The 12,308-nt window shown below is 38.2% G+C and overlaps 1 protein-coding gene across 1 annotated transcript in view; it reads right to left on the reverse strand.

Annotated features, from left to right (window-relative positions):
* Positions 1 to 592: 592 nt before the first annotated feature.
* The window catches only part of LOC127642886 (guanine nucleotide-binding protein subunit beta-like protein 1), a 41,549-nt gene continuing 29,833 nt past the window's right edge, over positions 593 to 12,308 (reverse strand). The window contains exon 7 of the mRNA XM_052125319.1: positions 593 to 3,220. Coding sequence (XP_051981279.1) covers positions 2,954 to 3,220 — 267 coding nt within the window. The 3' untranslated portion in view covers positions 593 to 2,953. The remainder of the gene's footprint in view (positions 3,221 to 12,308) is intronic.

A 12,308-nucleotide genomic window follows, 5' to 3' on the forward strand; every position in this document is an offset into this window, starting at 1 on the left:
ACCAATCAGACAAGCTCCAAAGAGGTCATGGACAAAATTACACGAGGGTCCAAAGATGACAAGGAGTGGGCTAATGACTGGGCAGACTGTGAAATTTACTGTTTTGTCTTCCTCTCTGGCCGGCGACTCGCCCGCTGTTGTTTTTCCTTTACAAGGATGGCCTCCATGTTCCCTGAGCTTCCTGTACCGTCTGATGTGATATTCTTGTCTGGGTACACCCCTAGAGACACGTGCTTTATGGGGCATTATGGCGTTGAGCCGTTTGATGTTCTTGCACCACCGCTTTGAGAGGCATGAAATCCCACTTCGCTTAGTACTATGGCTAATATTTTTTATGCACACTGACAAAAATATGCAATTTCAAATTCTTTGTAATTTTGTAAAATTTGATCATGATGTGCTAAATAAAAATGTGTATTACCTGCATAGAAAAACAAACAATTTACGATTGAAGTCAGAAGTTTACATATACCTTAGCCAAATACATTTAAACTACATTTTTCATTTGACATTTAATCAAAACATTCCCTGTCTTAGGAGAGTTAGGATCACTAATTTATTTTAAGAATGTGAAATGTCAGAATAGTGGTAGAGAGAATAATTTATTTCCAGTTTTAATTCTTTCATCACATAGCATTTCAAAACATTTAATCTTTCAAACATTTTGGGTAGCCTTACACAAGCGTCTCACAATAAGTTGCTGGATTTCTGGCCCATTCCCCCAGACAGAACCGGTGTAATTGAGTCAGGTTTGCAGTCCTCCTTGCTTGCACATGCTTTTTCAGTTCTACCCACACATTTTCTATCAGATTGAGGTCAGGGCTTTGTGATGGCCACTACAATACCTTGACTTTGTTGTCCTTAAGCCATTTTGCCACAACTTTTGGAGGTATGCTTCAGGTCATTGTCCATTTGGAAGACCGATTTTCGACTGAGCTTTAACTTCATGGCTGATGTCTTAAGATGTTGCTTAAATATATACACACACAAGTTTCCTTCCTCATGATGTCATCTATTTTGTGAAGGGCACCAGTCCCTCCTGCAGCAAAGCACCCCTACAACATGATGCTTCCACCCCCATGCTTCACTGTTGGGGTGGTGTTCTTTAGCTTGCAAGTCTCACCCTTTTTCCTCCAAACATAACAATGGTCATTATGGCCAAAACGTTAATCAGATCAGAGTTCTCCAAAAAGTAAGATCTTTGTCACCATGTGCACTTGCAAACTGTTGGAGCACTGGCTTCATCCTAGCAGAGCAGTCTTTTAGATTATATCAATATAGGACTCATTTTACTGTGGATATAAATACTTGTCTACCTGTTTCCTCCAGCATCTTCACAAGGTCCTTTGCTGTTGTTCTTGGATTGATTTGCACTTTTCGCACCAAACTACGCTCATCTATAGGAGACAGAAGGCTCTTTCCTGAGCATTATGATGGCTGCGTGGTCTCATGGTGTTTATAATTGCGTACTATTGTTTGCACAGATGAACATGGTAATTTCAGGCATTTGGAAATTGCTCACAAAGATAAACCAGACTTGTGTAGGTGCACAATTGTTTTTAGGTCTAGGCTGATTTCTTTTGATTTTCCCATGATGTCAAGCAAAGAGGCACTGATAATGAAGGTAGGCCTTAAAATACATCCACAGGTACACAAATTCAGCACACCTCCCATCAGAAGCTAATTATATATAATGACATAATTTCTGGAATTTTCCAAGCTGCTTAAAGTCACAGTAACTTAGTATATGTAAACTTATGACCCACTGGAATTGTGATATAGTTAAACAATCTGTCAGTAAACAATTGTTGGAAAACTTACTCATTTTATGCATAAAGTAGATGTCCTAAATTACTTGCCAAATCTATAGTTTGCTAATATAAAATCTGTAAAGTGGTTAAAAAAATGAGTTTTAATGACTTCAACCTAAGTGTATGTACATTTTGACTTCAACAGTAAGTTATTTAAATGTAATAGTAAAGCGTTCTTTGAGTGTTGTCTGAGCACTCAAGAACTTCATTTTCAATAAGTATAAATAATGCTAGAATTCTGTTTACCTAGAGTGTTGGTTAAAAATCTTTGTATAAACAAGAATAGTGAAATAAAAAAATAATAATAAATCAGAAAAGAAAAACATTACAATCTAAACCAGAAATTCATTTCTGAAACTACTCTGGTGAGAGATCTGTCCAGCATTCACAGAGCAAAGGGAATAAATGCAAAAATAATCAGTTTGTCTTGTGGGCACATCCAAACACAAAGGTCAGCCTTGTCTTCAGACGAAAAATATTCTCCTTCATCAGCTCATGCGCTTAAAGGGAAGAATGAAACAAAACTTGCTCAATGAATCTTTCTAACAAACAGGCCTGTCGGTGCTGCCTGAGCCCTTGTGATTAACCCTGCGTGATGTATGCAGGTCAGTCCAGAGGGCAATCTTTAACTCTAAGACAGATTTGGGAAAAACAGCGGTGGATTACTTTGCCGCTCAGGTGCGACTTAAAGAGTAAATACACACCTAACAAAGCACATCATCCTGCAGAAAAGCAAAGAGATCAGAGTGAATGGTTTAAGCTGTTCCTTTGACAATACAACACGTTTAAATAACTATCGGCCTTTGTGACAAACTGCAACAAAACACGATGATGGAGTATGTTTATATTGGCTGTTTTTGCTTGGTGTGTGATGAGAGCATTTCACCAATCCAACCTTGTTCGTTTAGGGTGAAACATGTAACGGTGTGTTCTAATGTAGTCTTAGGACATAGAAATAATGACAGTCCTGCTAAATGAGACCATGCTGTAGAAGCACCTTTAAATGGCAGTCATACACTTATTTACGCTTTCCTTAAAATATATATTAGCAACATGCTCAAGTATGTAAATAAAGTATTAATAATTTGCAACAAACTGTTTGAAGAAAAGTTAAAGAGGGCCTCTGTCTTTCAAAGCCTGACTCAACCTTCGCTATATATAGACCACACACTAATCCGTTGGTCTTTAGACCCTGCGGCCAAAAGTCTCTGTGGGGGGTCCCGATGGTCTGAGAAGGCCACACTATTCACCATGTCAGTATGATGTTGCAGAACAGCCAGTGGCTTCAGTTTCTTCCAACCAAACACTCTGATGTTGTTGTCCCAGCCTGCTGTTGCTAAGATCTTGCCATCTGCACGGATACTCACCTGGGAGACCCCAGGATTGGTCAGATGACTGGAGTTGTGCATCTGTGAAGGAACACAAGTCAGGATCAGTGTTTGTTGGACAAATTAAACATGATAGATGCCACTTGAGATTGTGAGATTCTAATTAACAAATGGCCCCATTGGTATTCCTACAATTTCATAGAGGCGGTAGAGGCGTAAATTGAATATCAGATGAAAAATTTCTCTCACCTCATGCTAATTGTAACTGCACTTTGTTATTCATCCCTGATGGCTAGAAAGAATTACTGTTTCAATGTGCAACACAAACTATTCACCAGAAATAGATGAGCTTGTTGTTTAATGATCTGAGCGAGAGTACATTTAAATCCATAAAAAGAACAGGGGAAAGAAAAAAAGCAATTCCCCTCAGCCACCTTCAGCCGATCTGATGATTGAGCTGCAAATGAACAGCTAAATAGCTGTTGAACCTGGCAGAGGAAATCCATGCACCTCAATCATCGGCCGTAAAACATTCAAGCACGAGGGGCACGAGCGAAATGCTATGCCGATTACTATTTGGTTTGGAGTATGAGGTGGTAGGGGTAGGGTGAGTTACCTTTGTCGCTTGCGAGCGAGGGCTGCTTTGCTGAAATCTTTGTTTGCCAAGCCCTTGTTGTTTTAACAGTCTAGTGAATTACATTTGCATTGAAAGGTCTGGTCAACAGAGCAAGGAACCAAATGCTGCACTGCTGGCTGGCTAAAGATTACCATTCCCTTGCTTTCTGTAATCTACAGTGGCCAAGAGACCAGATAAATCTCAGTAATGGGCAACAAAAAGACATATTATAAAGTATTACAGAGAGCTCATTATCTGTGGCCCCTCTCCTTTGAGGATATTCTTGAGGTATTTCCTGGAGAGACTTACAGGTTCTACACGTGGGCTAAGTGTGTGTGTGTGTGTGTGTGTGTGTATATTGTCTCTCCACAGGAGGCATCTGGTCCCAATGCTGGAATAAAACTGGACAGCGTAAAATTGACTTCATAAGCGTTGTCCAAAGAGACTAATGGCTCTCATGCAGGAGAAGACAGTGAAGAATTTGTCGGCGTGCTCCTGTTTCTGCTTGGAAAATCAGAGCCATACACTCCTGCATGTGGAAGAAATAAGCCAGTCAGGTATTCTCAACCAGAGCGGATTGAAGAATGCACCAGGAAAACCGTCCCATGAAAAGCCTAACATCACTCTTTTACGGACAAGGAAAAATAGAATGTTTGATTGTAGCATTTGTCCTATTCATAACAGAAATTTGAAAAGAGACCAAATCAGACTTCTAGAACAAAGTAGTGATGTAACCTGCAAGACATGGGCTGAAACTTTCCCACAATGAGAAAGGGAGAAACATGGTGGTGTGTTGCGGATAAGAGGGCCTGGAGAGAAAGATGAATTGCTCCGAGCTGAGGTTGGTATGCCTGAACTAAACGCCCATCTGGTCCATATTACAGAGCTGATAATGATGGGTTAATGTGTCTATCTGTGTTTGTTATGATTCCCATAGTTTGTGTCAGGAAAATACATTCATTTAATTAAGAGGTCACAGCAGAGTGATAAAAAAGGTAAATTGGTGTTTATAAAGTGAGCTGTTAGGCCTGTATTATGGAATAATCATTAGAGGACGGTGACTTACACAAAGTCCAAAATCACATAATGTTAGACTGCTTTCTGCCTACTTTATCCGTACAACTACAACTTTCATTACTCCTGGTGCCTGAAACTGATCAGAGGTGTACGAATGACATATTAAAAGTTTTTTTTGTATACTGCAAATTCTGGCTATTTGAGCATGCCATCTAGGTATAGCTTGCATGCAAAAAAGAACAACTTTCATGTGTATACTGTACACTATAATGAACATCTGTCAAATGTACTACAAGTAGTATTGAGTTTGAGAGTGATCATATCATTAACTTTCCTATGGAATACATTCTCCAGCTCAGATCCTCTACAATGAACTTCCAGACATCAAAGAGATTGGTCTTTAAGAACTATCCTTCATTTTTCTGTTTGAGTTTTTTTCCTGATGGGGATATGTAACAAAAGGTCATCTATGTACGCACTATACATATACTGTATATGCCAGTTCTGTCAACGATTAGCCAAAAACAAATCTCAAAATTCCCTAACTCGCCTCAGGCCAAGTTGTGGACTGGAGTTTAAGACATTTAAATGGTTTTGATCCACAAAGGCTAATTAATAAATAACAATGTTTGGTTTTTGGCAAAATGTAATGGAACGAAAGCGTACAAAGACATCTCACTCACTTGTTTTTGCTAAAAAAAGGCCAATTAAAAACTATGTGCAATTTTTGGCAGCAATGTAATGGAATGACTGTGATGAATTCGCCATCATCATCTTCACTAAAGGAAGGCCATTAACAAGCTAACTATGTTTGGCAGAAATGCAACAGGACAAAAGTTTGCAGTGACTTGAACACTTTGAGCTTTGTTTAAGCTACAGTTTTAACAGTTTTGTTAAAACTGTTTTTTGGCAGTAACGCAATGGAGCCAAAGTGTGTAAAGACTTACTTAGTATACTCGAAGACTGAGACATTTCCTTGGTTACGCCACATGAAAGCCAATCAAACAGCTCACTATATTACATTTTTGGCTGCAATGCAACGGGACGAAAGTGTGCGATGACTAGCAGCACATTTGGAGCTTATGAAGTTTCCTTGGTTAAACTTAACTAAGGCCAATTAAAATGTTAAATGCAATTGAGTTTTGGCAACAATGGGCTCGGATGAAAGTGTGTGATGACTTTAAACACATTTGCAGGTTAAGACATTTCACTATTTTCGCTAAACAAAAGCCAAATAAAAAGCTAACTATGTACAAATTTTGGCAGCAATGTAATGGAGCGACTGTACGATGACTTGCAATAAATTTTCTTTGGTTAACCTTAACGAAAGCCAAATAAAAAGCAAATGCAATACATTTTTGTCAGCAATGCAACATAATTTAAGACGTTGCTTTGGTTAACCTACACGAAGGTCAATTAATAAGGTAACTACGTTGGATTTTGGAAGTGTGCGATAACTTGCAGGACATTTGGAGCTTAACGTTTCTTTTGTTACTAAATGAAGGCCAATTAAATAGTTAAAAACAATAGATTTTTGGCAGAAATGCAACAGGACCGAAGTTTGCAAAGACTTGCTGCTCACTGGAGGTTAAGACATTTCACTGGTTTTGCAAATTTAAAGACCAAATAAAAAGCTAACAATCAATTTTTTTGCAGAAATGCAATGGAAAATGATGACTTGCAACATACTTCAAGAAGGAGGTTAAAGGTTTCTTTGGTTACACTACAAGAAAGCCAATTAAAAAGCAAACTGTGACATACACCACCCTCAGGGTTTGAGAAATTTTTACTGTTTTCACAAAAAAAAAGTCCATTAAAATCGAACTGGGATACATTTTTAGCAGTGGTGCAATGGAATGACTGCAATGACTTACAAAACACTTGGAGATTAAGACGTCTCTTTGGTTACTACAAGGAGGCCAAATAAGAAACAAACTGTGATCGAGTTTTTTAGAGATGCAATGAGGCAAGAGTGTGTGATTACTTCCTTAACCCTGAGCTTAAAATAATAGTTTACCCAAAAATGAAAATTCTCTCATCATTTACTCACACTCATGCCATCCCAGATGTGTATGACTTTCTTCTGCTGATTTTTTTTTAAAGATTTTTGAATGAAATATTGATCTGTTTCTCACCCACACCTATCGTATCACTTCTGAAGACATTAATTTAACCACTGGAGTCCTCTGGATGACTTTTATGCTGCTTTCTGGAGCTTCAAAATTTTGTTCACCATTCACATTGTATTGGACCTACAGAGCTGAGATAAACTTCTTAAAATTTTTTGGCAGCAATTTAACAAATAATATAGTGGAGTGGTGGTGGTGTAGTGGTCTAAAGCACATAACTGGTAATCTAGTAATCAGAAGGTCGCTGGTTCGAACCCCACAATCACAACCATTGTGTCCTTGAGCAAGGCACTTAACTCCAGGTTGCTCCGGGGGGATTATACTCCCTATTACTCCCTGTAATAAGGGCTCTGTAATTCGCTTTGGATTAAAGTGTCTGCCAAATGCATAAATGTAAATATACAATGTCTTGCACATATGGAGGTCAAGACGTTTCCTTGGTTACAGTACACAAAGGCCAATTAAAAAGGTAAGTGCAATCGATTTTTGGCAGCAACGCAACAAGATGTTCAAAGTGTGTGATGACGTACAGCACCTATGTAGCTCTTGTCAGCCTTGACTTGGCAGACAGAACTAACTTTACAATGATCCACTGAAACCAGTTATCATCACTTGTCCACTTGAGCCTGACAGTCCAGTACAGGCTAGGTGTGCATTTGGCTTTTCCTATGACAGTGTTTTAGGACACACCCTTTTTTCCTTTTAATCTTGTAACAAATTATGTCTTTTAGAAATGTACACATTTTCAAGCTACAAGTGTTCGCACTTGAGCAAAACGTCTAGTTGCATTATCATGTAAAAAGTTATATCTATACCTGTTATTTTGGATAACAACAAAGGAATTTCAGTGGGAACTTACAAGCCATTCCACTTCCCCATTCCAGAACACCCCTTGATAGGAGAGTTGGATCCATCCACTGGGGTGCTGACAGACGCTGGATACCTGAATCAGGGAGCCCGGTCTGGTGCATGGGTAGGGGAAAGGAAGGCTGTTTAATTGAGGAGGGTGGTAGGAATGCAGGGACTGAATGTGAAGAGATGGGGAGATCCACCTGTGAGTGCTGTCAGCACTTTTGAAACAGCATGCACAGACAGCCATGCCTGATTTACACTAATCTTCACGCACACACGAAACACCAACCATCGCAGTCTTTAGGATCTTGTCTGTCTCCATCTGTCAAAAGAAAGGAGCCCAGCCAACCACCCATAGCTTGTCAAAAGACAAACCAACATCTTCCTTTTAGGCATCACACATACATACTGTTGCCTAAACCGAGAATTAATTGTGATAGTCTTGGTAGCATCGGTTAAAACTGGTTGAAATTATTAAATCAGTAATGTTTATTAGAAAACTTAACATTTAATGAAACATATACTAAAAAATATAGTTAAAGGGTTAGTTCACCTTTTACTCACTCTCGCGCAATCCCAGATGTGTATGACTTTCTTTAGAGATTTTTTGAAGAATATTTCAGCTCTGTAGGTCCATACAATGCAAGTAAATGGCGGCCAGACCTTTAAAGCTCCAAAATAAAGCATATAAAGGCAACACTGAAGTAATCCATAAACCTCCAGTGGGTTAATCAATGTTATCTGAAGCAATTTAATCCATTTTGGGTGAGAACAGACGAAAATATAACTCTTTTTCACTATAAATCTTGAAAGCAGTCTCCTTGGCGATCATGATTTCAAGCTCGATTACACTTCCTATAGTGCCCTCTAAAGCTCTGTGCATGTGTCAAGCACTAGGAAGTGTAATCAAGCTTGAAATCGTGATCGTGCCTAGAGACTGCATAAGCAAGATATACAGTGAAAAAAATAGTTATGTTTTGTTCTGATCTCACCCAAAACAGACTGGATCACTTCAGAATACATTGATTAATCAACTTGAGTCCAATGAATGTTGCCTTTATGTGCTTTTTGAACCTTCTGAGTTCTGGCCACCATTCAGTTGCATTGAAATTACCTACAGAGCTGAAACATTTGTCTAAAAATCTTTGTGTTCAGCAGAAGAAAAATCACACATATTTAGGAAGGAATGAGGGTGAGTAAATGATCAGAGAATTGTCATTTTTGGGTGAACTATCCTTTTAACCATTACTATTACCATTAGTTAATCACATTAGTTAACATGAATTAACAATGAACAATAACATAACACTTCAACACATACAGTACTAATATTTATTTTTCAACTAGAGGTACACGTAAAAATTGGTAAATGCACTATAAAAAAAATGATTTTATTTTTACATTTACATTTATGCATTTGGCAGACGCTTTTATCCAAAGCGACTTACAGGGACAATCCCCCCCGGAGCAACCTGGAGTTAAGTGCCTTGCTCAAGGTCACAATGGTGGTGGCAGTGGAGTTTGAACCAACGACCTTCTGATTACCAGTTTACCAGTTATGTGGTTTAGACCACTACACCACCACCACTCCATTTTTAAACATTATTATTAACCATGCTTTTACTAATCTTATGAAATAGAACTTTATTGTAAAATTTTACCGAAATCACTGATCTTTTGCATTGCATAATTTTCCAGCAAAAGTGTGTTAATTAATTCATGGAATTACATCATGTAACTACAATACAGATTTATATATATATATAGATATATATATATAAAAAATACAAATTTACTGAATACACAAAAATATTTCTGAAAGATAAAATATAGCTAAAAATATATAAATAAAATAACTATTTATTGGTGGGTCCAGTGAACATATTGGCAGGGCAAGTAAAAATCAGTAAAAATTCTTATAATTTAGCCTTGCTTCCTTTAGGACTACTGTCAGTTTCCCTGCAGCATGTTGAAGCTCACAGGTTTCCCTTCTCCACGGCATCTGCATTTCGGCAGCAGGTTATGGTTTGGACAGTGAAGTCTCGTGTCTTGCTGCTCCATCTCTCCTCAGCCTTTCGTAGAGCCTCCCACTGTGAACTACTGTTACTTTTATTGCAGATGTGTTTTTTGTTTGGTTAGCAGCCTGCGAGGTTTTGATGTTTTTATTACCTCTCACGGGTCGTTCATCAATTGAGCGAGCAGGCCGAGCAACAGGAGCAGCCACCCAGCAGATACCCCCAGTGCTACTGCCACACAAAAATACTTCTGTGGGAAGAACTCGCAGCGGCTGTCTGGACGTCACACTGCGCTGCACTCAGGGGTTATTTAAAAGCCCCAGCAGACTCCTTTTCCAAGCCCTCTTTTTTAAAAAGCCCTTCCCTCCAAGAATTACATTCTAAATAAAAAAGAATTTAACATGAAAAATAAATTAAACTGTCCATATAGTGCCTATTTTCAGAAATTATGAATAAATGCTTCTGCAGTATTATTGCAGATATATTTTTCTCGCTAGACAAAATAAGGAGGAAGGTTTGGGGATATTTCTAATTCATCCATTCATCTGTAAAAGACTCTGGAAAGAACAACAATCCCAGCACAGGGCTGGAGTGTTGTGTGCCTTTCCATGCAGATTTTCAGGACGAATGTGAAATATTGAATCTGAAAGAACTGAAATCAGCAGAGAGTATGACAGCTAATGAGGCATTACATTTCAGATGAGTAAAGTGTTATGCAAGATAAAACATTGCTCCGGTGAGATCTAATTTTTGTAAAGAATGTTGTATAAATGTAAATATAAAAGCATATGCATGTGCAGAGTATTGTGGCGCAGAGCTACACTATGACATCACAATGTGGCTAAGAGTAGCCAATCTAAAGTAAAAGAGAGCCTGATTTATCACCCGGCAGTCCTGCGGAAACTTTAATCTAGCCAAATACTTTCCGAGTGCATCAGGTGGTGTGTGTCTTTATGGCCATGTGTTAAATATCCATTTAATCCTTTTCTGTACACACATAGCTCTTCTATTTAAGGGAGTGACAACATCATTCTACAACTGAATTCTTCCCTGAAAAAACTTTTTTTTAACAATTTTTATAAAATCTGCGCACCTACCTGCCAACACTCCAGATTTTACCGGGTTTCTCCTGTTTTGCCACTCTTACTTCCGCTGTCCTCCCGATTAACAATTTCTCCCGATAAACTCACGATTTTCCGCAACTACACTTTGATACATAAGGGATCGTCCCGAATTTAAATATGAAATGATGCATCACGTATTGAATCAATGTGGGATGATATTTGTCCCGTAAACTGGTCAGATGGCATCAAAGCAAAATCGTTCCAGATTGTTAATTTAACATTGGTATAAGTTGGACATTTTCCATAGTGAGTAAGGGGTCGTCTGACAAGTCCATCCATTGTGCTGAAATGTGCTAATACTGTGGAGGGTGTGGTAAGGGACCAACTGAAATGTCCACACATTGTGCTGAAACTGTGTATTTTTTTTTATTGAAAAACATATGTTTCAACATAAATGTTCAATAAGATATAAAAACAATACACAGATCCATCAATGTATGAATATAATCACTGAGTCATAAAGACAAGAAGTACAGGTGAAGGAAAAAAATTATAATTTAAATAAAGTTACTAAGAAAAAAAAGAAGAAAAATAAATTATAGAAATATATATAAACCAACACAGATGTATGCATAAATAAGATAAATAAGATAAAAAAATCCAATAAATAAAAATATGTTTTTTTACAAGTCATGGGTCAGGAAAGTTCTCGGCATATAAGAAAGGTTACATTTTCCTGTTTGGCCAATTTGTTTCTTGAGGGCACAGAAAATCGCCTGCTTGCATGTGAAGTGAGACATGTAAATGACCGGTCACGGTTAATTTTTTTGTTATATGCTATTGTGTTACTAAAATAATAGACCAGTGTGCAAAACAGTGTCAACGTTAAAGTGTTCGCACGTTTCATTCTCCTTCCCTCTCCTCAACAGTTCCCTGTAACTTTTAACTGTCCAGTCTAATGATAAAAATGAAAATATCAATAAAACTAATATCATATATTAGTATCTTGTTATATAGATGTAATAAACAAACCTCACAAAACTTGAGCAGATCAGCATACTGGAGCGCTCATTTATTTACCTCTAAAGCACGTATTCTTTCAGCCTCTCCTCAGCAGTTCCCTGTCACTTTTAACTTCCTTTTCTAATGATAAAAGGCAAATGTTAAAAAAATATATTATATATCGTTTGCAAATATGCAGATTTCTCGTTTAAACAGATGTAATTCACGAACCTCACGAAAATCCAGCGTTTTCTTCACGTCGAGCGCTCATCTAATATCTTCATCTGAAGCGTGTATTCTATCAGCTAGAATCAGAACTTCAGGATCAGGATCAAAAGATCCTTTTGTGGAGCGGAGGGGGGCGGGGCCGGTCGGAATATCGCGCGCCCGGTCCCCAATCAGCCTGATGAGGCGTGCGAGGGATAAAGGCGGCCGGTGACGATTGTTCGAGAGAGAGAGAATTACGGACATGTC

Source organism: Xyrauchen texanus, chromosome 4 (assembly GCF_025860055.1).
Source record: "Xyrauchen texanus isolate HMW12.3.18 chromosome 4, RBS_HiC_50CHRs, whole genome shotgun sequence".
Taxonomy (NCBI): domain Eukaryota; kingdom Metazoa; phylum Chordata; class Actinopteri; order Cypriniformes; family Catostomidae; genus Xyrauchen; species Xyrauchen texanus.